We start from the raw sequence: 27,419 nt of genomic DNA, 5'->3' as shown, positions 1-27,419 counted from the left end.
TGCCCAGGTGTGTATGTATGAGATGTAATGCTGGATTGTGACTGTGGGTATGGGGGGTATATGTGCCGGGCATGAGGGTGTATAAGGTGTGCCCAGGTGTGTATGTATGAGATGTAATGCTGGATGGTGACTGTGGGTATGGGGGGTATATGTGCCAGGCATGAGGATGTATAAGGTGTGTATGTATGAGGTGTAATGCTGGGGGGTATATGTGCCTGGCATGAGGATGTGTAAGGTGTGCCCAGGTGTGTATGTATGAGGTGTAATGCTGGGAGGTGACTGTGGGTATGGGGGTATATGTGCCAGGCATGAGGCTGTATGAGGTGTGCCCAGGTGTGTATGTATGAGGTGTAATGCTGGGTGGTGACTGTGGGTATGGGGAGTATATGTGCCAGGCATGAGGGTGTATAAGGTGTGCCCAGGTGTGTATGTATGAGGTGTAATGCTGGAAGGTGAATGTGGGTATGGGGGGTATATGTGCCGGATATGAGGATGTATAAGGTGTGCCCAGGTGTGTATGTATGAGGTGTAATGCTGGGAGGTGACTGTGGGTATGGGGGGTATATATGCCAGGTATGAGGATGTATAAGGTGTGCCCAGGTGTGTATGTATGAGGTGTAATGCTGGGCGGTGACTGTGGGTATGGGGGGTATATGTGCCAGGCATGAGGATGTATAAGGTGTGCCCAGGTGTGTATGTATGCGGTGTAATGCTGGGCGGTGACTGTGGGTATGGGGGGTATATGTGCCGGGCATGAGGGTGTATAAGGTGTGCCCAGGTGTGTATGTATGAGATGTAATGCTGGATTGTGACTGTGGGTATGGGGGGTATATGTGCCGGGCATGAGGGTGTATAAGGTGTGCCCAGGTGTGTATGTATGAGATGTAATGCTGGATGGTGACTGTGGGTATGGGGGGTATATGTGCCAGGCATGAGGATGTATAAGGTGTGTATGTATGAGGTGTAATGCTGGGGGGTATATGTGCCTGGCATGAGGATGTGTAAGGTGTGCCCAGGTGTGTATGTATGAGGTGTAATGCTGGGAGGTGACTGTGGGTATGGGGGTATATGTGCCAGGCATGAGGCTGTATGAGGTGTGCCCAGGTGTGTATGTATGAGGTGTAATGCTGGGTGGTGACTGTGTGTATGGGGGTATATGTGCCAGGTATGAGGATGTATAAGGTGTGCCCAGGTGTGTATGTATGAGGTGTAATGCTGGGAGGTGACTGTGGGTATGGGGGGTATATGTGCCGGGTATGAGGATGTATAAGGTGTGCCCAGGTGTGTATGTATGAGGTGTAATGCTGGGCGGTGACTGTGGGTATGGGGGGTATATGTGCCGGGTATGAGGATGTATAAGGTGTGCCCAGGTGTGTATGTATGAGGTGTAATGCTGGGCGGTGACTGTGGGTATGGGGGTATATGTGCCGGGCATGAGGATGTATAAGGTGTGCCCAGGTGTGTATGTATGAGGTGTAATGCTGGGCGGTGACTGTGGGTATGGGGGGTATATGTGCCAGGCATGAGGATGTATAAGGTGTGCCCAGGTGTGTATGTATGAGGTGTAATGCTGGGCGGTGAATGTGGGTATGGCGGGTATATGTGTGCCAGGTATGAGGATGTATCAGGTGTGTATGTATGAGATGTAATGCTGGGAGGTGACTGTGGGTATGGGGGGTATATATGCCAGGCATGAGGATGTATAAGGTGTGCCCAGGTGTGTATGTATGAGGTGTAATGCTGGGTGGTGACTGTGGGTATGGGGGTATATGTGCCGGGTATGAGGATGTATAAGGTGTGCCCAGGTGTGTATGTATGAGGTGTAATGCTGGGTGGTGACTGTGGGTATGGGGGGTATATGTGCCGGGTATGAGGATGTATAAGGTGTGCCCAGGTGTGTATGTATGAGGTGTAATGCTGGGCGGTGACTATGGGTATGTGGGTATATGTGCCAGGCATGAGGATGTATAAGGTGTGCCCAGGTGTGTATGTATGAGGTGTAATGCTGGGCAGTGACTGTGGGTATGGGGGTATATGTGCCAGGCATGAGGATGTATAAGGTGTGCCCAGGTGTGTATGTATGAGGTGTAATGCTGGGCGGTGACTGTGGGTATGGGGGGTATATGTGCCAGGTATGAGGGTGTATAAGGTGTGCCCAGGTGTGTATGTATGAGGTGTAATGCTGGGTGGTGACTGTGGGTATGGGGGGTATATGTGCCGGGTATGAGGGTGTATCAGGTGTGTATGTATGTGGTATAATGCTGGGCAGTGACTGTGGGTATGGGGGGTATATGTGCCGGGTATGAGGATGTATAAGGTGTGCCCAGGTGTGTATGTATGAGGTGTAATACTGGGCGGTGACTGTGGGTATGGGGGTATATGTGCCAGGTATGAGGATGTATAAGGTGTGCCCGGGTGTGTATGTATGAGGTGTAATGCTGGGTGGTGACTGTGGGTATGGGGGGTATATGTGCCGGGTATGAGGATGTATAAGGTGTGCCCAGGTGTGTATGTATGAGGTGTAATGCTGGGTGGTGACTGTGGGTATGGGGGGTATATGTGCCAGGCAGGAGGATGTATAAGGTGTGCCCAGGTGTGTATGTATAAGGTGTAATGCTGGGCGGTGCCTGTGGGTATGGGGGGTATATGTGCCGGATATGAGGATGTATAAGGTGTGCCCAGGTGTGTATGTATGAGGTGTAATGCTGGGCGGTGACTGTGGGTATGGGGGGTATATGTGCTGGGTATGAGGCTGTATAAGGTGTGCCCAGGTGTGTATGTATGAGGTGTAATGCTGGGAGGTGACTGTGGGTATGAGGGGTATATGTGCCAGGTATGAGGATGTATAAGGTGTGCCCAGGTGTGTATGTATGAGGTGTAATGCTGGGCGGTGACTGTGGGTATGGGGGGTATATGTGCCGGGCATGAGGATGTGTAAGGTGTGCCCAGATGTGTATGTATGAGGTGTAATGCTGGGCGGTGACTGTGGGTATGGGGGGTATATGTGCCGGGTATGAGGATGTATAAGGTGTGCCCAGGTGTGTATGTATGAGGTGTAATGCTGGGCGGTGACTGTGGGTATGGGGGGTATATGTGCCGGGTATGAGGATGTATAAGGTGTGCCCAGGTGTGTATGTATGAGGTGTATTGCTGGGTGGTGACTGTGGGTATGGGGGGTATATGTGCCAGGTATGAGGATGTATAAGGTGTGCCCAGGTGTGTATGTATGAGGTGTCATGCTGGGTGGTGACTGTGGGTATGGGGGGTATATATGCCGGACATGAGGATGTATAATGTGTGCCCAGGTGTGTATGTATGAGGTGTATTGCTGGGTGGTGACTGTGGGTATGGGGGGTATATGTGCCAGGCATGAGGCTGTATAAGGTGTGCCCAGGTGTGTATGTATGAGGTGTGATGCTGGGAGGTGACTGTGGGTATGGGGGGGTATATGTGCCAGGTATGAGGATGTATAAGGTGTGCCCAGGTGTGTATGTATGAGGTGTAATGCTGGGCGGTGACTATGGGTATGTGGGTATATGTGCTGGGTATGAGGGTGTATAAGGTGTGCCCAGGTGTGTATGTATGAGGTGTGATGCTGGGTGGTGACTGTGGGTATGGGGGGTATATGTGCCAGGCATGAGGATGTATAAGGTGTGCCCAGGTGTGTATGTATGAGGTGTAATGCTGGGTGGTGACTGTGGGTATGGGGGGTATATGTGCTGGGTATGAGGGTGTATAAGGTGTGCCCAGGTGTGTATGTATGAGGTGTAATGCTGGGTGGTGACTGTGGGTAATGGGGGGTATATGTGCCAGGTATGAGGATGTATAAGGTGTGCCCAGGTGTGTATGTATGAGGTGTGATGCTGGGAGGTGACTGTGGGTATGGGGGGTATATGTGCTGGGTATGAGGGTGTATAAGGTGTGCCCAGGTGTGTATGTATGAGGTGTGATGCTGGGTGGTGACTGTGGGTATGGGGGGGTATATGTGCCAGGCATGAGGATGTATAAGGTGTGCCCAGGTGTGTATGTATGAGGTGTAATGCTGGGTGGTGACTGTGGGTATGGGGGTATATGTGCCGGGTATGAGGATGTATAAGGTGTGCCCAGGTGTGTATGTATGAGGTGTAATGCTGGAAGGTTACTGTGGGTATGGGGGTATATGTGCCGGGTATGAGGATGTATAAGGTGTGCCCAGGTGTGTATGTATGAGGTGTAATGCTGGGTGATGACTGTGGGTATGGGGGGTATATGTGCCGGACATGAGGATGTATAAGGTGTGCCCAGGTGTGTATGTATGAGGTGTAATGCTGGGCGGTGACTGTGGGTATGGGGGGTATATGTGCCAGGCATAAGGATGTATAAGGTGTGCCCAGGTGTGTATGTATGAGGTGTAATGCTGGGTGGTGACTGTGAGTATGGGGGGTATATGTGCCAGGTATGAGGGTGTATAAGGTGTGCCCAGGTGTGTATGCATGAGGTGTAATGCTGGGAGGTGACTGTGGGTAATGGGGGGTATATGTGCCAGGTATGAGGATGTATAAGGTGTGCCCAGGTGTGTATGTATGAGGTGTAATGCTGGGAGGTGACTGTGAGTATGGGGGGTATATGTGCCAGGTATGAGGATGTATAAGGTGTGCCCAGGTGTGTATGTATGAGGTGTAATGCTGGGTGGTGACTGTGAGTATGGGGGGTATATGTGCCGGGTATGAGGATGTATAAGGTGTGCCCAGGTGTGTATGTATGAGGTGTAATGCTGGGCGGTGACTGTGGGTATGGGGGTATATGTGCTAGGTATGAGGATGTATAAGGTGTGCCCAGGTGTGTATGTATGAGGTGTAATGCTGGGTGGTGACTCTGGGTATGGGGGGTATATGTGCCGGGTATGAGGATGTATAAGGTGTGTCCAGGTGTGTATGTATGAGGTGTAATGCTGGGCGGTGACTGTGGTTATGGGGGGTATATGTGCCGGGTATGAGGATGTATAAGGTGTGCCCAGGTGTGTATGTATGAGGTGTAATGCTGGGTGGTGACTGTGGGTATGGGGGTATATGTGCCAGGCATGAGGATATATAAGGTGTGCCCAGGTGTGTATGTATGAGGTGTCATGCTGGGCGGTGACTGTGGGTATTGGGGTATATGTGCCGGGTATGAGGATGTATAAGGTGTGCCCAGGTGTGTATGTATGAGGTGTGATGCTGGGAGGTGACTGTGGGTATGGGGGGTATATGTGCTGGGTATGAGGGTGTATAAGGTGTGCCCAGGTGTGTATGTATGAGGTGTGATGCTGGGTGGTGACTGTGGGTATGGGGGTATATGTGCCGGGCATGAGGATGTATAAGGTGTGCCCAGGTGTGTATGTATGAGGTGTAATGCTGGGCGGTGCCTGTGGGTATGGGGGGTATATGTGCCAGGTGTGAGGATGTATAAGGTGTGCCCAGGTGTGTATGTATGGGATGCGGTCATTCGTCAGAATGCATTTAGGTCTACAGTCATTAGGTCGACCCCACTAGGTCGACTGGCAGGAAGGTCGACCTGACTTAAGGTCGACATGGGCCAAGGTCGACATGACTTAAGGTCGAATTTGCATAAAGGTCGACATGAGGAAGGTCGACTGGTCATAAGGTCGACATGGGTTTTTCACTGTTTTTTGAGCCGACATGTGCCGACAGGCGGTATTTCATGCCCTACCATCCACTAGGGCGTGGTGGGAGAATAAAATAGTGTGCCGAGCGCAGCGAGGCACCGTGCCCGAAGCATAGCGAGCGAAGCGAGCGATGCGAGGGTCCGATTCTCATTGCCAACTGTGTCCATGTCGACTGTGTCGACATTCGGATCAAAAAACAGTGAAAAACCCATGTCGACCTTATGACCAGTCGACCTTCCTCATGTCGACCTTTATGCAAATTCGACCTTAAGTCATGTCGACCTTGGCCCATGTCGACCTTAAGTCAGGTCGACCTTCCTGCCAGTCGACCTAGTGGGGTCGACCTAATGACTGTAGACCTAGAATCATTCTGACGAATGATCCCAACCCGTATGTATGAGGTGTAATACTGGGCGGTGTCTGTGGGTATGGGGAGTATATGTGCCAGGTATGAGGATGTATAAGGTGTGCCCAGGTGTGTATGTATGAGGTGTAATGCTGGGCGGTGACTGTGGGTATGGAGGTATATGTGCCAGGTATGAGGATGTATAAGGTATGCCCAGGTGTGTATGTATGAGGTGTAATGCTGGGCGATGACTGTGGGTATGGGGGGTATATGTGCCGGGTATGAGGATGTATAAGGTGTGCCCAGGTGTGTATGTATGAGGTGTAATGCTGGGTGGTGACTGTGGGTATGGGGAGTATATGTGCCAGGCATGAGGATGTATGGATCCCTGACTCCTGACCACGATGAGTGATGTAACCTGAAGCAATACAGCATTGTGTGTTGGTCTCTGAGGAGTCTCCTGTATCTGGAGGAACCTCTGATAAACCCTGACCAGGGCTCTATGACCCGGGTAGAAGAAGCAAAGTTACTGGTTTCATACTGGAACATGTGACATGTACTCTGTGGTGTTTGTTCTATTCCTAGACATTCTTTACTAGAAGTCACGTGACAGTCAGACGTGTCCTGTGTAAATCACCTATGACAGAGGATGGAGAAGAACAGGAATCATAAGTCTAAGAGAATTCTAAAAATCACCCTGGAAATCATCTACCTGCTTACTGGAGAGGTGAGGGGGTCTGGGAGCATCACAGTGACATCACTCTTATCTCTATTACTGACACAGGGACCTGACCGGGGAGGTGAGGGGGTCTGGGAGCGTCACTGTGACATCACTCTTATCTCTATTACTAATGTAGGGACCTGACTGGGGAGGTGAGGGGGTCTGGGAGCGTCACAGTGACATCACTCTTCTCACTATTACTGACACAGGGACCTGACTGGGGAGGTGAGGGGGTCTGGGAGCATCACAGTGACATCACTCTTCTCACTATTACTGACACAGGGACCTGACTGGGGAGGTGAGGGGGTCTGGGAGCGTCACAGTGACATCACTCTTCTCACTATTACTGACACAGGGACCTGACTGGGGAGGTGAGGGGGTCTGGGAGCATCACAATGACATCACTCTTATCTCTATTACTGACACAGGGACCTGACCGGGGAGGTGAGGGGGTCTGGGAGCGTCACAGTGACATCACTCTTCTCACTATTACTGACACAGGGACCTGACTGGGGAGGTGAGGGGGTCTGGGAGCATCACAGTGACATCACTCTTCTCACTATTACTGACACAGGGACCTGACTGGGGAGGTGAGGGGGTCTGGGAGCATCACAATGACATCACTCTTATCTCTATTACTGACACAGGGACCTGACCGGGGAGGTGAGGGGGTCTGGGAGCGTCACAGTGACGTCACTCTTATCTCTATTACTGACACAGGGACCTGACTGGGGAGGTGATGGGGTCTGGGAGCATCACAATGACATCACTCTTATCTCTATTACTGACACAGGGACCTGACCGGGGAGGTGAGGGGGTCTGGGAGCGTCACTGTGACATCACTCTTATCTCTATTACTAATGCAGGGACCTGACTGGGGAGGCGAGGGGGTCTGGGAGCGTCACAGTGACATCACTCTTATCTCTATTACTGACACAGGGACCTGACTGGGGAGGTGAGGGGGTCTGTGAGAATCACAGTGACATCACATTATCTCAGAAACATTTAGAAAGTATTTTATGTTTGACGCTCAGCTTCTGTTAGACTCTTTAAAGCAACAGTTACATATACAAAAGTGGTTGTATAAATTATTGCTGCATGTGTTTTTAACAACCCCTAAAAATGATACTAAATAGCTGGATTTTCAGTTTTATCCCTTTTATTGTCAATACACAGGATTACACGGTAGTGAAGAAGAAATCGAGTGCGCCTCTAACACCCAGTAGCTGTCCACGTGTGTCAGGGGGAGGAAGCAGGAACCAGAGCCCCATTCCGGTGCCCCCACTTCACGCACTGATAAATGGGAGAGACAGTGAGCAGAAGATCCTGGAACTCGCCAACAAGATCATCCAGCTGCTGACTGGAGAGGTGACTGCTGGGAATGGGACATTATACAGTAACACCGGGGGATGTGACCGGAGAGGTGAATGCTGGGAATGGGACATTATACAGTAACACCGGGGGATGTGACCGGAGAGGTGACTGCTGGGAATGGGACATTATACAGTAACACCGGGGGATGTGACTGGAGAGGTGACTGCTGGGAATGGGGCATTATACAGTAACACTGGGGGATGTGACCAGAGAGGTGACTGCTGGGAATGGGACGTTATACAGTAACACGGGGGGATGGGACCGGAGAGGTGACTGCTGGGAATGGGGCATTATACAGTAACACCGGGGGATGTGGCCGGAGAGGTGACTGATGGGAATGGGACATTATACAGTAAAACCGGGGGATGTGACAGGAGAGGTGACTGCTGGGAATGGGACGTTATACAGTAACACCGGGGGATGTGACCGGAGAGGTGACTGCTGGGAATGGGACATTATACAGTAACACCGGGGGATGTGACCGGAGAGGTGACTGCTGGGAATGGAACATTATACAGTAACACCGGGGGATGTGACCGGAGAGGTGACTGCTGGGAATGGGACATTATACAGTAACACCGGGGGATGTGACCGGAGAGGTGACTGCTGGGAATGGGACATTATACATTAACACCGGGGGATGTGACCGGAGAGGTGACTGCTGGGAATGGGACATTATACAGTAACACCGGGGGATGTGACCGGAGAGGTGACTGCTGGGAATGGGGCGTGATACATTAACACCGGGGGATGTGACTGGAGAGGTGACTGCTGGGAATGGGACATTATACAGTAACACCGGGGGATGTGACCGGAGAGGTGACTGCTGGGAATGGGACATTATACAGTAACACCGGGGGATGTGACCGGAGAGGTGACTGCTGGGAATGGAACATTATACAGTAACACCGGGGGATGTGACCGGAGAGGTGACTGCTGGGAATGGGACATTATACAGTAACACCGGGGGATGTGACCGGAGAGGTGACTGCTGGGAATGGGACATTATACATTAACACCGGGGGATGTGACCGGAGAGGTGACTGCTGGGAATGGGACATTATACATTAACACCGGGGGATGTGACCGCTGGGAATGGGACATTATACAGTAACACCGGGGGATGTGACCGGAGAGGTGACTGCTGGGAATGGGGCGTGATACATTAACACCGGGGGATGTGACCGGATAGGTGACTGCCGGGAATGGGGCATTATACAGTAACACCGGGGGATGTGACCGGAGAGGTGACTGCTGGGAATGGGACATTATACAGTAACACCGGGGGGATGTGACTGGAGAGGTGACTGCTGGGAATGGGACATTATACAGTAACACCGGGGGATGTGACCGGAGAGGTGACTGCTGGGAATGGGACATTATACAGTAACACCGGGGGATGTGACCGGAGAGGTGACTGCTGGGAATGGGGCATTATACAGTAACACCGGGGGATGTGACCGGAGAGGTGACTGCTGGGAATGGGACATTATACAGTAACACCGGGGGATGTGACCGGAGAGGTGACTGCTGGGAATGGGACATTATACAGTAACACCGGGGGGAGGTGTCTGGTGATGAATGTACCATATGTCACTGTCAATCCCTCCATATAGGAACTGGATTTTGTAGAGGAACACAGGGGTCTGTACAAGGAAGCGATGCTAGAGAATCACAGGCCCCTGACGTCACTTGGTAAGAGAGTAATTTATTTTTGAATTGAGTTTTTATTAATTTATCAGTTATACATTGATACCAGAACAAACAACAACAAATAAGCTGCGTACACACGGGGGCGATATTGGCTGTAATCGCTGGCAATATGGTCGCTGAGCGACCATATTGCCAGTGATTTGGAGTGCTGCTGGCGATAAATCGCCAGCTGCGCTCTCCCGTGTGTACTCCCTAGTGATCGCCGGTCGCAGGAGCATGCTGCTCCTGCGACCAGCGACTTCCCCCAGCGCTGAGCAGGAGGTAAGCGCCGGACGGACACCCATCCCCCGGCAGAGATCAGCGCTGCTCCCCCCTCATCCCCATCACAACCCAGAAGCTACAGCGCCGCTTACCTGGCTGTGCGGCTGCCTCTGACTAGCAGGGGGCAGGGTGAGTACAGGGAGGTGACGTCTCTCCCAAGCCCCCCCCCCACCCCCCCCTTTCCCCTTCCCGGTGACAGCGGTAGCGTCTGCTGCTCCCCCCCCCCCCCCCCGCCCCGTGACAGCAGCAGTGTCTCCTTTTCATCGCTGATGAAAAGGAGACACTAAGTAATATGATTGCTGGCGATATGTCGCTAGCAATATATTGCCAGCAATCATATCGCCCTGTGTGTACACAGCATTACAGACAATGGGGAAAACAATTGTCAACCTCTGAACATGATACCTTCTACACACACACAATGAATTATTTATACCAATACATTGGTGATATTCAGGATATCAGTACAGAGAGACCATCACAATATATCCATTGTAACAACGAATTAAACATAGATATCAGGAAACGAAGTGGGAAGAAGAAATAAAAACAGAAACTAGATGCATCGACTATCACAAGGGAGAATTAATACATTCTAAGAAGACACTCGTCCAGGGATACAGATATTATATTTACTGATGACCTAGCGTATCTGGACTCGTATGTGGTTACATTTGGGCTCAGCCTCTCGAGCAATGTATAGATATTTTTCATGTTGAGCAGTGAGGTTACCAGTGACAGTCAAGCTGCAGCCTGCGGTACCTCAGAGGCCTTCCAGAAAGCATTTTAATATGTTTGTCAATGGATTTATCATAAAATATTCCCAGACATCATCCCTTTGAGGTGAGTATAAACCGGGGGATACCCAGCTCAGATACGGCCGACTGTCTAACTGTCAATAGAGGACAACCCCACAACTAATGCCAAAATGAGCCCACCCAGTATCACATTGTGGACAGAAATTAGAAGCAAGTCCCCCAAATGTACATAACTACTACTGAGGTGTAAGGTCCACTCTATGGGCGGTATTCAATGAGACTGATTCGCCAGGTTTTTATGGCGATTTTGTGCTGTAAGGCGAATTTCTGACCAAAACGGTGAATCACCCTATTCAATGACCAGATGGTGAATACATTTCAAGGTTTTTTTCGCCATGATTCACCGAGTAGCAATCGCTATCTTTTTATGGTGAAGTGGAATGTGAACTTTTAAAATAAAGTGTTTTGTTTTTTACAATTGGTGTAAAAAAATCAGGAATTTTATTCTGAGGAGGGGCATGCTATTTTTATTCATGTGCTGTAAGCACATGAATATATATTTAATAAAAAAAAAAATATATATATATATATATATATATATATATATATTTTTTTTTTTTACACAGACCAGCCAGCAGGGGGCTTCCAAATTGAGACTTATTTATTTATTTATTTGCAGTTTCTTATATAGCGCAGCAGATTCCGTTGCGCTTTACAATAGTAAACAGTGATAAAACAAACTGGGTAACAACAGACAGACATGGAGGTAGGACTTCCATCTCCCTGCCTGCCACCGTCCTCAGGCTCCCTGCGGCGTCCGCCGCAGGAGCTCAAATTCGCCGGTCAGGGGCAGCGAGCCCCTGACTCGTTGATTACCGGAGCCGGCGAGGCTCCGGAACGCAGCGAGCAGTGGCGAATGTAGGGCGAATCCTAAACAGGTTTTGCTGCACGTCGCCAGTATTCACATTGAATACTGCCCTATGTATGAGAAAAGTTGAATTTGCTGGGCTCTAGTAGGCACAGAGGAAAGTCCTCTTCATCAGGACGGCGCAGGTCTGTTTCCTAGGAAACTTTGAGGTGCGGCAAACTATCAGAAAGGTAAAAGGAACAGGAGCGGGAGAGAGACGTGCAATGGCCGAGGGATTGCAAAAAATATTTTTTGCCCGTTTTTTTTTTTTTTTTACTGCAAGTCGTTCGCAAACAGATGTTCACTCTCGCGGCACTTTTTATCTTACCTGCTGCAGGGATAATGCAGGTGAAGATCTCTGGGACTGTGTATCTGCGCTTGGGTGAATACAGGCTAGGTCGGATGCTCAGATATTCGGGCACTTGGCTGCATTTGCGCAGTTGGGTATATGGGAGTTCTTGCAAACAGGTGTTCGGGCACCCAGGGATTTGGGCTGATTTCACCCGTTCCCGACAGAATGGGCTGAGAAATCGGCCCAAGTCAGGTCTGTGTGATGTCCCCTCAGGCATGCAGGTCCGACCTCTGACCTCCCTTCCGGCGGAGGGCTAGGCGGGGAAACGGGAGTCGCATGTGGAGGGCCTGACCTGATAGTTTTTCCTGCAAGTAATAGTATAACCCTGATAGAATTGGGACGCTAAAACATAGGGTGAAATTGAATAGGACGAGAGATTCACAAAGGGGTTGGGATCATTTGGTCCTACAGCATGATGGTTGACATGGGAAAAGGTGGACATGGTTATAGGTCGATAGGTCATCAGTTCGAAAGGTCATTAGTTCGACAGTGTCTAGGTCGACAGTCAAAATGTCGACATGGGGTTTTTCACTGTTTTTTTTACCCGAATGTCAACACAGTTTAAAGTGCACCGCGTCCCCTCACATCGCTCGCTGCGCTTGCGATGCTTCGGACATGGTGCCTCGCTCGGCAGACTATTTTAATCTCCCACCACGCCCTAGTGGACCATAGGGCATGAAATACTGCATGTCAGCTGAAAAAAAACTGTGAAAAACCCCATGTCGCTCTTTTGACTGTCGAACTAATGACCTGTGGAACTAATGACCTTTCGACCTTTTCCCATGTCGACCTAGACCCATGTCGACCTCATGCTGTAGACCAAATGACCGCATCCCTTTTTTAAAGCAGCAATCATTTACACTGCAAAATCAAACTGGTTATGCAGTGTAAATGATTGCTGATTTAAAAAAAAACACTGTAGATTTCTTACCAAATCTCTCTCTTTCTGAATCTCTCATCCTATTAAATTTCACCCATAATGTAAGGCATTTGCAGACGTACCTTGGAGCCACAACCTTCAGAGAGTTGTTTATTTTAGAAGGAAAGTAGCTTTATGTATATACAATGTCCTCAGTTACTGTGTGTCTCCTACAGATGGGCCCAGTAACAGAGATACCCCAGAGAGATGTCCCCGTCCTCTGTATTCCCAGGATAATCACATATATACCATGTCCTCAGTCACTGCGTGTATCCTACAGATGGGCCCAGTAACACAGATACCCCAGAGAGATGTCCCCGTCCTCTGTATTCCCAGGATAATCACATATATACCATGTCCTCAGTCACTGTGTGTCTCCTACAGATGGACCCAGTAACAGAGATACCCCAGAGAGATGTCCCTGTCCTCTGTATTCCCAGGATAATCACATATATACAATGTCCTCAGTCACTGTGTGTCTCCTACAGATGGGCCCAATAACAGAGATACCCCAGAGAGATGTCCCCGTCCTCTGTATTCCCAGGATAATCACATATATACCATGTCCTCAGTCACTGTGTGTCTCCTACAGATGGGGCCAGTAACAGAGATACCCCAGAGAGATGTCCCCGTCCTCTGTATTCCCAGGATAATCACATATATACAATGTCCTCAGTCACTGTGTGTCTCCTACAGATGGGCCCAATAACAGAGATACCCCAGAGAGATATCCCCGTCCTCTGTATTCCCAGGATAATCACATATATACCATGTCCTCAGTCACTGCGTGTCTCCTACAGATGGGCCCAATAACAGAGATACCCCAGAGAGATGTCCCCGTCCTCTGTATTCCCAGGATAATCACATATATACAATGTCCTCAGTCACTGCGTGTCTCCTACAGATGGGCCCAGTAACAGAGATACCCCAGAGACATGTCCCCGTCCTCTGTACTCCCAGGATAATCACATATATACCATGTCCTGAGTCACTGCATGTCTCCTACAATGGGCCCAGTAACAGAGATACCCCAGAGACATGTCCCCGTCCTCTGTATTCCCAGGATAATCACGTATATACAATGTCCTCAGTCACTGTGTGTCTCCTACAGATGGGCCCAGTAACAGAGATACCCCAGAGACATGTCCCCGTCCTCTGTACTCCCAGGATAATCACATATATACCATGTCCTGAGTCACTGCATGTCTCCTACAGATGGGGCCAGTAACAGAGATACCCCAGAGAGATGTCCCCGTCCTCTGTATTCCCAGGATAATCACATATATACCATGTCCTCAGTCGCTGCGTGTCTCCTACAGATGGGCCTAGTAACAGAGATACCCCAGAGAGATGTCCCCGTCCTCTGTATTCCCAGGATAATCACATATATACCATGTCCTCAGTCACTGTGTGTCTCCTACAGATGGGCCCAGTAACAGAGATACCCCAGAGAGATGTCCCCGTCCTCTGTATTCCCAGGATAATCACATATATACCATGTCCTCAGTCACTGTGTGTCTCCTACAGATGGGCCCAGTAACAGAGATACCCCAGAGAGATGTCCCCGTCCTCTGTATTCCCAGGATAATCGCATATATACCATGTCCTCAGTCACTGTGTGTCTCCTACAGATGGGCCCAGTAACAGAGATCCCCCAGAGAGATGTCCCCGTCCTCTGTATTCCCAGGATAATCACATATATACCATGTCCTCAGTCACTGTGTGTCTCCTACAGATGGGCCCAGTAACAGAGATACCCCAGAGAGATGTCCCCGTCCTCTGTATTCCCAGGATAATCGCATATATACCATGTCCTCAGTCACTGTGTGTCTCCTACAGATGGGCCCAGTAACAGAGATCCCCCAGAGAGATGTCCCCGTCCTCTGTATTCCCAGGATAATCACATATATACCATGTCCTCAGTCACTGCATGTCTCCTACAGATGGGCCCAGTAACAGAGATGCCCCAGAGAGATGTCCCTGTCCTCCGTATTCCCAGGATAATCACATATATACCATGTCCTCAGTCACTGCGTGTCTCCTACAGATGGGCCCAGTAACAGAGATACCCCAGAGAGATGTCCCCGTCCTCTGTATTCCCAGGATAATCACATATATACCATGTCCTCAGTCACTGCGTGTCTCCTACAGATGGGGCCCAGTAACAGAGATACCCCAGAGAGATGTCCCCGTCCTCTGTATTCCCAGGATAATCACATATATACCATGTCCTCGGTCACTGTGTGTCTCCTACAGATGGGCCCAGTAACAGAGATACCCCAGAGACATGTCCCCGTCCTCTGTACTCCCAGGATAATCACATATATACCATGTCCTGAGTCACTGCATGTCTCCTACAATGGGCCCAGTAACAGAGATACCCCAGAGACATGTCCCCGTCCTCTGTATTCCCAGGATAATCACATATATACAATGTCCTCAGTCACTGTGTGTCTCCTACAGATGGGCCCAGTAACAGAGATACCCCAGAGACATGTCCCCGTCCTCTGTACTCCCAGGATAATCACATATATACCATGTCCTGAGTCACTGCATGTCTCCTACAGATGGGGCCAGTAACAGAGATACCCCAGAGAGATGTCCCCGTCCTCTGTATTCCCAGGATAATCACATATATACCATGTCCTCAGTCGCTGCGTGTCTCCTACAGATGGGCCTAGTAACAGAGATACCCCAGAGAGATGTCCCCGTCCTCTGTATTCCCAGGATAATCACATATATACCATGTCCTCAGTCACTGTGTGTCTCCTACAGATGGGCCCAGTAACAGAGATACCCCAGAGAGATGTCCCCGTCCTCTGTATTCCCAGGATAATCACATATATACCATGTCCTCAGTCACTGTGTGTCTCCTACAGATGGGCCCAGTAACAGAGATACCCCAGAGAGATGTCCCCGTCCTCTGTATTCCCAGGATAATCGCATATATACCATGTCCTCAGTCACTGTGTGTCTCCTACAGATGGGCCCAGTAACAGAGATCCCCCAGAGAGATGTCCCCGTCCTCTGTATTCCCAGGATAATCACATATATACCATGTCCTCAGTCACTGTGTGTCTCCTACAGATGGGCCCAGTAACAGAGATACCCCAGAGAGATGTCCCCGTCCTCTGTATTCCCAGGATAATCGCATATATACCATGTCCTCAGTCACTGTGTGTCTCCTACAGATGGGCCCAGTAACAGAGATCCCCCAGAGAGATGTCCCCGTCCTCTGTATTCCCAGGATAATCACATATATACCATGTCCTCAGTCACTGCATGTCTCCTACAGATGGGCCCAGTAACAGAGATGCCCCAGAGAGATGTCCCTGTCCTCCGTATTCCCAGGATAATCACATATATACCATGTCCTCAGTCACTGCGTGTCTCCTACAGATGGGCCCAGTAACAGAGATACCCCAGAGAGATGTCCCCGTCCTCTGTATTCCCAGGATAATCACATATATACCATGTCCTCAGTCACTGCGTGTCTCCTACAGATGGGGCCCAGTAACAGAGATACCCCAGAGAGATGTCCCCGTCCTCTGTATTCCCAGGATAATCACATATATACCATGTCCTCGGTCACTGCGTGTCTCCTACAGATGGGCCCAGTAACAGAGATACCCCAGAGAGATGTCCCCGTCCTCTGTATTCCCAGGATAATCACATATATACCATGTCCTCAGTCACTGCGTGTCTCCTACAGGTGGGCCCAGTAACAGAGATACCCCATAGAGATGTCCCCGTCCTCTGTATTCCCAGGATAATCACATATATACCATGTCCTCAGTCACTGTGTGTCTCCTACAGATGGGCCCAGTAACAGAGATCCCCCAGAGAGATGTCCCCGTCCTCTGTATTCCCAGGATAATCACATATATACCATGTCCTCAGTCACTGCGTGTCTCCTACAGATGGGCCTAGTAACAGATATACCCCAGAGAGATGTCCCCGTCCTCTGTATTCCCAGGATAATCACATATATACCATGTCCTCAGTCACTGTGTGTCTCCTACAGATGGGCCCAGTAACAGAGATCCCCCAGAGAGATGTCCCCGTCCTCTGTATTCCCAGCATTGTACAGAGGAGAATCACAGGACCCCACAGGAGGATCAGGTAGGTGGGATTAGGGTCTCCTTGTTATACCAAAGTGACATCACTATAAGATTTGCAGCAGCTGTGTGTATCTTATACACTGATATTCTACTGATGTATTCTCCGTTCGTGAAATCATTCATTATAGTGTTATTTTATTGTTTTGTGGCTTACAAAGGCGGAAGATCTGATTATTATTAAGGTAGAAGATACAGAAGGAGAAGAAGAGACGGATGTGACTGATATTAAGGTAGACGATACAGAGGGAGAAGAGACGATGGATGTGATTGATATTAAGGCAGAAGATACAGAGGGAGAAGAAGAGACGTATATGAGGGGTGACCAGCAGTGTAAGGAGGAGGAAATCCCTACAGATACCAGCACAGGTGAGTAATAAGCACTTTATCATGCAAATGGTGGTCACTGGAACAGTGGGGTGTGGGTGGAGCTTCAGCGACAGGGCACCAAGGAGTTAACAATTCTCTAAGTACAGCTAATGTTCCACCTCCCCCATACTCCCTCCGGGCACGGATGCACTAAGGAAGCGCTCTTAAGCCCTGTTATTCTTTATTATTTTAATTATTATTTAATTTTCCCCACAAAGCAAACCCGCGGCTCCAGCAAGCCTGCTCCCCGGGACTGGCGCGCTGACCTGCATGGCCAGACCTGATTGGGCGGCGTCTCTCTCATCTGCTATGAGAGAGCTGGCCTCACAGTTAGCAGTTCTCCTTCTGCAGAACCCCTCCCAGCGATCTTTCTCAGCAGTCTCTGTCCGAACCAGCATGGGTTCAGAACCTGTCATCCTATGTACAGGGATTGGTATCAGGTCTCCAGCTCCCTGCAATTTTTACTGGGTTAATTTGCTAAGCGCAGCACCCAACATGGAAGCTTCTGCGTCTTCCACCTTATCTGAAGTTTGACTGAATCAGAAGAGGGTTCAGACGGGGAGGAGCTGTCAGTTGATTCGGATGTCGTCTCGTCCTCAGGTCAGGAGGACCGCATGACTCAATCCCGTGTGGATGCCTTCATTAAGGCGGTTCGTACCTCACTTAAGATAACGGAGGACCAACCAGAGGTTGCCGAGGCCCCCCTCTTCGAACATAAGATGAAGGATCCAGCCGTCTTCCCACCGTCTGTGCAATTGAAGGAGGTGGTTGATGCTTGGTCACATCCAATTAGAAAGGAGGTTGATGCTTGGTCACATCCAATTAGAAAGGTTTCGGCGTCTAAGCCTCTTACTTCCTTTTACCCCTTTGAGCAGTCTGACCGTCTCAAGTGGGAAAGGCCTCGTCAAGTAGATTTGCATGTGGCTTGTCTTGTTAAGTCAACTACCCTTCCTACAGTTGCATCTCTCAAAGGGTCCCACTGATTGGAAGTTGGAGCATCTTTTGAAGATTATTCTCTCCAATGCATGGATAGCGGTAAGGCCAGCCCGGGCATCAGCTTGGATAGCTAAAGTTATAGGTAAATGGGCAGATGAGCACATAAATTCAGGACCTCGTCGTTCAGAGCTCACTTCATATGTTGACACTATTCGCGAAGCCTCCACCTATTTAGGTGAGTCGGCTTTAGATTCAGCAGCTCTCTCAAGAGTTTCTGCTTCTTTGGTTGTGGCATGTCGTGTACTTTGGTTGCGCACGAGGATTGCTGATTCTGACGCGGGGTCTAGAAGCACTTCCTTTCTATGGTGATGTGTTGTCTGGACCAGAGCTGGACAAGATAGTCGCTACCTCTAAGACTGCTTTCTTGCCATGCCTCCTCCAAAATCTTGTCCTCTTTTTCCATTTGGTCTCTTCGGCCACAGGGGAAGGGCCCCGAGGACAACCTTCGGCTACATTACCACCCTTTACTAAAGGTCAGGCCTCTTGTGGATGTCAGGCTCCGATGCAGCATGAAGGGTTGCCAACACCACAGAACTCTTCCCTAGTGCTTTGGAGAAGCGTAGCAGGTGCCCACTCCGGACTCCTCGGTAAGAGCCTCTCCTTTCGGGATTGTCTTCCTGGCCCTTCACTACTGGCCTTCCTTCAGGTCTGGAAAAGGACTTGGCATTGTCGCAGGTGGTTCGGTCTTGCTCTCCGCAGAGGTAATAGTCCCAGTTCTTCATCATCAAAGGGGCACAGGTTTTTTTTACTCTTAACCTGTTTTTGGTTCAAAAAGCCGACGGCTCCTTTTGGCCAATACTGAACCTAAAGGACTTGAACTTCTCCCTCAGGGTTCCAAAGTTAAGGATGGATTCCTTTCGATCCATTCTGTTAGTGCTAGAACCCAGAGACTTTAATGGTTTCTCTCAACATCAAAGATGCTTACTTGCATGTGCCAATCCAGATAGACCATCAGAGGTTCCTCTGCTTGCAGTCAGGGATCTTCATCCATGGCACCAAGAGTCTTCACGAAGACTCTCCGCATTCAGTGGGTCCGCATATTGCCTCATCTCGACGATCTCCTGATCCTGGTGCAATCACAGGAGACTCTTTGTCAACTTCTGCAGCTAACTCTGCACCTGCTTCAGTCCATGGTTCACCTCAAGACAGGCTTGGACTCTCAATCTCAGAGAGTTTATTTTCCCAAGGACAAGGTCTTGGCTCTTCTGGCTCTACTGAAGGATTTTTTCAAATGCCGCAGTGTGTCCATACACTTTTCCATGCGGATCCAAGGGAAGATGGTCTCATGTTTTGAGATGGTGGACTTTGCTCAACTACACTCTTGCCCTAAATATAGCAAAATAGGGTTTGTGTAATTATAATCAAAGGCGCCCTTCCCAGCAGCCCAATTCCAAATCCTCACTGGCTCAATCAGCCAGTAGTAAGCATATGTATGGTCAGGGTTTGCGAAATTCAGATTTAGGGCGCTTGGGTAACCAGAAATTTTTTTTTGTTTTCCTTAATCTTGATAAAAAGATATATATTTATTTGCACGTGTCATCAAACAGACATATATACGTGTATGACATCAATAAAAAACACAAAAATTCGATCATAAAAAACAGTAAAAATCAAAAATTAAAAACATCAAGAAACAGGAAAAAAAAGATGCGTGCACTGTTCTTCACTAAAAAAGCACTGGACAGTCTTTTCGTAGACGGAGACCCGGGCTTTCAAACACGCTATGCGCCTGCAGCCGTGGACCCGGCTTCCAGTCAGCAGGGCGTGTGTATTCCTCCAGGAAATCCGCTGTGTCCGGTATAGAAGTGTAGCAGTCAGTGGGTCTCAATGAAGAGAGAGGTTTTTTTGGCTGGGACATAGGTGGACGTGGTCACCAAAGTTTTATCTCATACACAACTTTATCGTGTGGAGCAGCTCTTAAAAACTCTCTCTTCATTGAGACCCACTGACTGCTACACTTCTATACCGGACACAGCGGATTTCCCGGAGGAATACACACGCCCTGCTGACTGGAAGCCAGGTCCACGGCTGCAGGCGCATAGCGTGTTTGAAAGCCCGGGTCTCCGTCTGAGACAGGGACGGAAGCGCAACAGGAGCCGGAAGACGGGAGTAGAGGTACTTTCTTAAACATCCTATTTTCCTACCCTGCTTCTCCTGTAAAAAAAACTGTTGAATATACCCCCAAAGCGGACAGTATACATACATTTCTTTATGAAACAGGATTAGAGGAATTCACAAATATCTAATATTCCTACCCCGTGTTTTTTATCCTACGAAAAGACTGTCCAGTGCTTTTTTAGTGAAGAACAGTGCACGCATCTTTTTTCCTGTTTCTTGATGTTTTTAATTTTTGATTTTTACTGTTTTTTATGATCAAATTTTTGTGTTTTTTATTGATGTCATACACGTATATATGTCTGTTTGATGACACATGCAAATAAATATATATCTTTTTATCAAGATTAAGGAAAACAAAACAATTTTTTCTGGTTACCCAAGCGCCCTAAATCTGAATTTCTCAAACCCTGACCTTACATACACTCTTGCCCTCTCCAGCTCTGTTCACTGTGTACATTCATGGCTTCAAAAATTAGGAGGCCGATTTTCTCAGTCAGCAGGACATTCAGGCAGGGGAAAGGGGACTCTACCTAGAAGTTTTCCAGTCCTTAGTCAGGCGCTGGGGTCAACTGCAGATAGATCTGATGGGCGCACGGTTCAATATCACCAACTCCCTTGCTTCAGCTCCCACACCAAGGACCCAGAAGCGTTTCTTGTGGACGCACCTTGACCGTTCACTCAAATGTATGTCTTTCCTCCGATAGCCTTGCTCCCTCAGAGAATTTCTAGTGGCCATTGTGGTGTCCTCCAATTGGCCATGGCGGGCATGGTACTCAGATCTTTGAGCCCTGTTCATAGTCCCTTCTTGGCCTCTTCCACTGCACCCGGCTCTTCTCCCTCAGAGTCTTTATCCTCACCCGGATCTGCGGAGGCTAGCTTTAATCTGCGGGAATTCTGTTTGTCACAGATTTTGCCCTTTTTGCAGTCCGGCCTGGAATTAGGCCTTCAACTCCAGAGATGCCGTGCTAAGCGCATGGCCATCCAAACATTCCTTTAAGGCGTTCTGCATTTGCACCCTTGGGATCTGCCTTTAGTTTAGTAGGCTCTGTAAAAGGCTCCTTTTGAGCCTCTGGACTCTGTGGATCTGCATTGGATTTCCTGGAAGACTTTCTTTGTGCTAGCTGTAGCCTCGGTGCGCCGAGTCTACGATTTGTCAGCCTTGTATCATGTTTCTCCTTTTCTGGTGTTCTATTCGGACAGGGCGGTTCTCCTTACTCGCCTTGACCACCTACCTAAGGTCTCACTTGAATCAGGAGATTGTTGTGCCAGCGTTGTCCCCATCTGCAGATTCCTCGGAGCTCTGCTCCTTAGATGTGGTCTGGGCTTTGCATATTTACGTTTTACGTTACGGATCCATTGTCCTTTAGAGCCCATTCGGTCCGCTCGGTGGGGCCTTCCTGTGTGGCTGGTCAGGGAGCAGCTGTCTTGTATTGCCGCCTATACCCCTGTTCACATGTTCATTCATTTTTATAGATTTGATACTTCAGCTTTGTCAGATTCTGCTTTTGAGCGTAGTGTCCTTTCTGCAGCTCAGAAACCTTCCCTCCCATGAAGGGACAGCTTTGTGATGACCCACTGTTCCAGTGACCGCCATTGGTATGACTGAAAAAACTGAATTTTTTCTGAACCCATGGTGGTCACTGGATGCCCGTACTTTCGCCCCGGCTGTAGGAAGGTTTGGGGGCTTTCTGTTGTGTGTGTTTGCGTGATGTTCCTTTTTTCCTTTCCAGTTTCCCCCGGAAGCTGTCTTGGTACAAACTGGGGGGCAGGGTATGGGGGAGGAGGAGCCTGGGCTGCACTCAAAGAATTGCTAACTCATTGGTGTCCAGTCGCCAAAGTTCCACTGGTAATTCTTATAGAAGGAAATTCAGTCTCTCTCACACATACACACACATCATTGCATGGAAAAATAATTTGATGATGACTGTCTTACAATGGGTTTTGGACATATTCACTCAGCTGCAAAGTTACTGCAATGAGGTGCACATGAATTCGCGATGCAGGATTTCACTGTAGTACGCACATATTCGTACATGTGTTACAATACTGTAAAGAAGTTTTCTCCTTCGGGAGACATCAGGGGCCACAGCGTTACAGTGGGTAGTAAGGAGATGGGAGAGCACCAGCACCCTAGAGGTTAAACTTGAACTGCCTCCCAGGCAGCCGGGCTCCTCCCCTCCTCTACCCCGCCTCCAGGCCAGGAAGCTCAGTTTTTTCGGGTGCTGGCAGGAGCCAGATGCACCTAATAGAGGGGCTGCTATTTAGCAGCCTAACTTGATTTTTATATTTTATTTTTCATTTTTCTTTTACACTGACTTGTGTCAGTGACAGAGCAGCAGCACTGGGGGTCTGCACAGACACCTGCGCTGCTGCTCCATCACCCGGGTCCGGAGCTGCATCGCCACTCGGGGGTGGGGACCTGCAGCGGCCCCCGGGCACTGGGGAGCCACAGCCGCCACCGGACGCCGGGGACCTGACAAAGGTAACGCGCTCCCCGCTGGGAGCGCGCGCGATTGCGCTTGCTGGGCATTGCGGCTGCAGCAGTTCGGCGGGGGGGACCGCCGACTGCGCTGACAAGCGGACGGCTGGTTCGCCACCCGCTCCCGCTGGACCACCAGGGAAACGGTTTGTGGGCAGCGGTGCCAGGTATGCGGGGCCGCCCGGTAGCGCCGGACCCCTGCCATTTTTACCTGCGCCGCATGTGGACACCTCCCTGGGGGCCATTTGTCAGCAGGGGGAGAAGGCTCCCCCCACATCAGCCTCTCCACCCGGGGACAGTAGGCAGGGAACTGTGCTCAGCACAGAGAGTTCCCGCCACTGAGATCCCTTCCTGCCTGCCTGCGACATGTGAGGAGGGACACGGAGGAGCTCATAGCCACCCGGAGTTCCACTCCTTCACTGCCAGGTCATTTGGGCATGTCCCCCCTGTACCCCTCCTTAGGGATACTGTACAGTACTGTGCTCTGAAAGGAGCCTTGTGCCATTAATTGCATTGCCCTTGTATGCTGCATTGTTTGTTAACAGTTTAGCTGCCTGTCAGTTTAATCTGTGTTACACTGTACTATATGGCCATGTATTGCTGGTTAGGTCATGCTGACTTAACATGTGTGGAGGGACACAGAGAGCTTATCAAGCCAGTCTGGGGTTCCACTCCTTCACTGCCTGGGCTCCCCTGTAATAATCTCCTTCAGGAGTCAGGTTACAGAGCAGACAGAGTTCAAACTGTGGGCACAGCAGAGCCAAGTGCAACATTGTATCCTGTGAATTAACACCATCACTGCCTGTCGGAAGCATAAAGGACAGAGCGGATGGTGTAATGGTTAGCATTGCTGCATCACAGTGCAGAGGTCATGGGTTCGATTCCCAACATGACCCAGACTGTGCAGAGTTTATCTACCTGTCAGATACAAGCTGACTGTCAGATGCAGACTGCGTTGTCTGTACCATATAGACTGCCAGTATATCCACTGCACCTGTATATATAACTGCACTGTATGTCTATATCACTGCTTTGTATGTCTATTACAAGCTGGCTCAGATGCATACTGCATTGTCTGTACCGAATAGACTGCCGGTCTATATCACGGCAGCTGTCTATTGTATGTATATCACTGCACTGTCTATATCACTGCATTGTATGTATATCACAGGCTGGCTGTGCACTGTGTAACACTATCACTGCCTGTCAGAAAGGCTGCCTGCCAATGATTGCTATATGTGCCTAGTACTAGCTTACTGCGTACTGTGGGGGCAGCACAGCTCGGGTCGTGGGTTCAATTCCCACTATGACCTAACTGTGCAGAGTTTGTACGTTCTCTCCGTGTTTTAGTGGGGTTACTCCGTGTACTCCGGTTTCTTCCCACAATGCAAAATTTAAAACAGAAGTATGCTGTGTTAGCCGTACAAATGGGCCAAATGTCTACGCCACCGCAAGGTATACGTAGTACCAGCTTACGGTGTATGGCTTGAACACTATCTCTGTTGGTCAGAGAATACTGTGTTAGCGGTACCATATAGGCTACCCGCCTATTCTATGGCATTGTATGCCTTCTATACTTGTAGTACATTGTCTTACCTGTGCTTTAGCAGCCGGTTCACAGTGCTATAATACTGCAACGTCTTCCAGGAGTACCAGTCCCACTGACTCTGGGGCTTTCGGCGCGGATGTCTTGTACATCCTGTAATGTTGGCCTATGCCCCCATTACTAGTACAGTACGGCTTATACGCAGGCTGCTACAATGCCTGGGCGATGCCCACAGGTACAGCCTCCTCTAGAAAACAGGAGCCTGCTTGGGCCACGTTCTTTACTCCGTTGCCGGTGCAGCTAGTAGCAGTAGCAGCCTCATCCCTTGGCTGAGTGCTTATCTGCCTCCAGACAAGGTCCCCAGAAATGCCGTCCCCATCCTTGGCGGGTGTAGCTCCCCGCACAGTGGAAGCGCTCTGTACCTGCAGGTAGACGCAGATACCCCCGTCATCCAGACTCCTCCGTCAGCAGACACAGAGAGGAGGACACCTGGGATTAGCATTGTCTAGAGGGGACCGTCGACGACGGTATGGAAGATGGGGGGCCTGTGATAAGGTGAATCCCCCCCACCTCGTCTTGAGGTGCCGACCTTGGTCTCAGCTGTCAAATAGGTCCTTACCTTAAACGACCCCGCTGAGCCGCCTACACCTTTGGGTGTCTCCCTAGGTGTATTCTGGGTTTATTCCGTAAATCTGTGAACTCGACTAAGGTCATCAGTTGGGAGATTCCTAACAGGAAGTTTAGCTTGCCATCGGCGGTTTCCCTTCCTTCTTACCCCCTTCCACAGGAGGACATAGTCCCCTGGGAGACTGTCCCTAAAGTGGACGCACTCCTGCCCCAGGCATCTGCTTGGGTGGCTAAGGCCTTAGTTGCGTGAGCAACTTCTCTCACAGCGGACGCTGCATAAGGGGTGTCGGAGGAAACCCTGCTGCCTTCTATTGAGTATCAGGTGACACTTTACCTGGGGGTGACGGCTCTGGAAATTACACCAATCGCCTCCAGAGGGTCACCCTCGGCCATAGCTGCACACACATACCAGTGTCTGTGCTCTTGGAAGGCCTGAACTCAAAGTCCCTTTTGAGGGTTCCTTTTTTATTTGGGCCAGTGCCAAATATGGGGGCCGGTTTAGATACCATTCGGCAGAGGATATCCCTTCTGGGGGATTGCCATCTGGCTCTACAGTCCAGGATCAGACATCTCTTGTCCCCCTGGCAGGTGTCTGTGCATGCCTGCGTGGGGTCCCTGGGGTTGGTGGATCGGCCTTCGAACTGGCAGAATAGGCTCAGTTCCATACCAACCCTCTACAATACTGTCCAAGGAGCAGCACGGATAGTGTAGTGGTTAACATTACTGCTTCACTGCGCTGAGGTCATGGGTTCGATTCCCACCATGGCCCTAACTGTGCGGAGTTTGTATATTCTCCCCAGACTTGCATGGGTTTACTCCTGGTACTCCGGTTTCCTCCCACAATATCCATGCCCAGAAGTTCGCCTGGTCTCCAGCAGGGCCCCCCTTTCCTGGGGGCTTCTGGACGGGACCTCGCTACTGGAGCCATGCATGCTAGCCTCCCGTGTTTGGGGGGTGGTCACTTCCCAAAGGTCGTTCCAGGGTCTTTGGACCACTCTAGTGGCCCAGCCCTCCATCATCGTCCTCGAACTAAAGACAATCTTCCGGGCAGTCCGCTTGGCGGAACCCTAACTTAGGGGTTGGCCGGTGCAAGTCCAGTCGGACATTGCGACAAGGGTGGCATATGTTAACCACCAGGGTGGCACTAGTTGTCAGCCCACTATGACAGAAGCATCCGGCATCTTTCAGAGATGATCCCTGCTTTTTCAGAAATTTTTATCCTGGTAGTCCAGAATTGGGTGGCGGTCTTCCTCGGCCGTCAGACCTGTGATGCCGACGACTTGACCCTCCTTAGAGTGATGTTTCAGATGCTGGTACAATGGTGGGGCCCAACCGAGGTGGCCTTGACAGCCTCTCGCCATACCCTCAAACCACCACTGTGCGGGTCCTGGTCTTGCGACCCGGAGGGGGGGGCTTGCCTGGTAGACGCCCTGTCCGCTCCGTGGCCGTCCACACTGATGGCGCCTTTCCACCACTTTCCTCCTTTTGCGAATGTCTCGCAAGCTGAAGCCGGAGGGCGGCACATTGATTCTGGTTGCTCCACCTTGGCCCAGACGGATCTGGTTTTCGGATCTGCAGTCAGTAGCCCCTCCTATTCGCTTACCCCTGGACACAGGCATGCTCTCATGGTCCGCCTCTCTCTTTCGGCTTTGAGGCACTTGGCTTTGTCGGGGTGGCTGTTGAGACCTCCCGGGTAAGACCCAGCGGGTTTCACTCCACCATGCTCAGGGCGAGGAAACCTCCCTAGATGGGGTGTACCATCGCATATGGAGGGCTTACTTTTCCTGCTGCGAACCCTTCGCTTCAGATTCCGGGACTTACTACCTGGCTAGGGTTCTGTCCTACTTGCAGAAGGGTCTGGAGGCTGGGTTGCGTTGATCATCTTTAAAGGTTCGGATTTCAGCCTTGCACATCTTGTTCTGTCGACGGGTGGCCCTGTCGACGGAGGTCTGTACATTCCTGCAGGATGTCTTGCATATCCAGCCTCCCTTAGTTACCCCAGTTGCCCCCTGGGATCTCTCTAATCCTGACTTCTTCAGGGCCCACCTTTTGTGCCCTTGCGGTCGGTGGACCTGTGTTGACTCGCCTGGAAGATTGTTTCCTTGTTGGCGATAGCTTTGGCCAGGGGAGTCTCTGACCTGTCAGCTCTGTCCTGTAAGTCCTTGGTTCTT

General features: G+C 50.1%; 2 protein-coding genes across 5 annotated transcripts in view; one reads left to right on the top strand and one right to left on the bottom strand.

The window, feature by feature from the left end:
- The window catches only part of LOC146010058 (uncharacterized), a 341,065-nt gene that overhangs the window by 3,429 nt on the left and 310,217 nt on the right, over positions 1-27,419 (top strand). For all 3 annotated transcript variants that reach the window (XM_083150919.1, XM_083150918.1, XM_083150917.1), the window contains exons 2-6: positions 6,576-6,717; positions 7,888-8,079; positions 9,702-9,780; positions 17,020-17,117; positions 17,275-17,482. In XM_083150919.1, coding sequence (XP_083007045.1) covers positions 6,640-6,717; positions 7,888-8,079; positions 9,702-9,780; positions 17,020-17,117; positions 17,275-17,482 — 655 coding nt within the window. In that variant the 5' untranslated portion in view covers positions 6,576-6,639. The remainder of the gene's footprint in view (positions 1-6,575; positions 6,718-7,887; positions 8,080-9,701; positions 9,781-17,019; positions 17,118-17,274; positions 17,483-27,419) is intronic.
- The window catches only part of LOC146010093 (oocyte zinc finger protein XlCOF7.1-like), a 212,185-nt gene that overhangs the window by 113,979 nt on the left and 70,787 nt on the right, over positions 1-27,419 (bottom strand). The window lies entirely within an intron of this gene.

This window comes from Crinia signifera, chromosome 6, assembly GCF_055691185.1.
Source record: "Crinia signifera chromosome 6, ASM5569118v1, whole genome shotgun sequence".
NCBI lineage: Eukaryota > Metazoa > Chordata > Amphibia > Anura > Myobatrachidae > Crinia > Crinia signifera.
The sequence above is the reverse complement of the archived record's forward strand: the minus strand, read 5'-3'. Positions and strand labels throughout refer to the sequence as shown.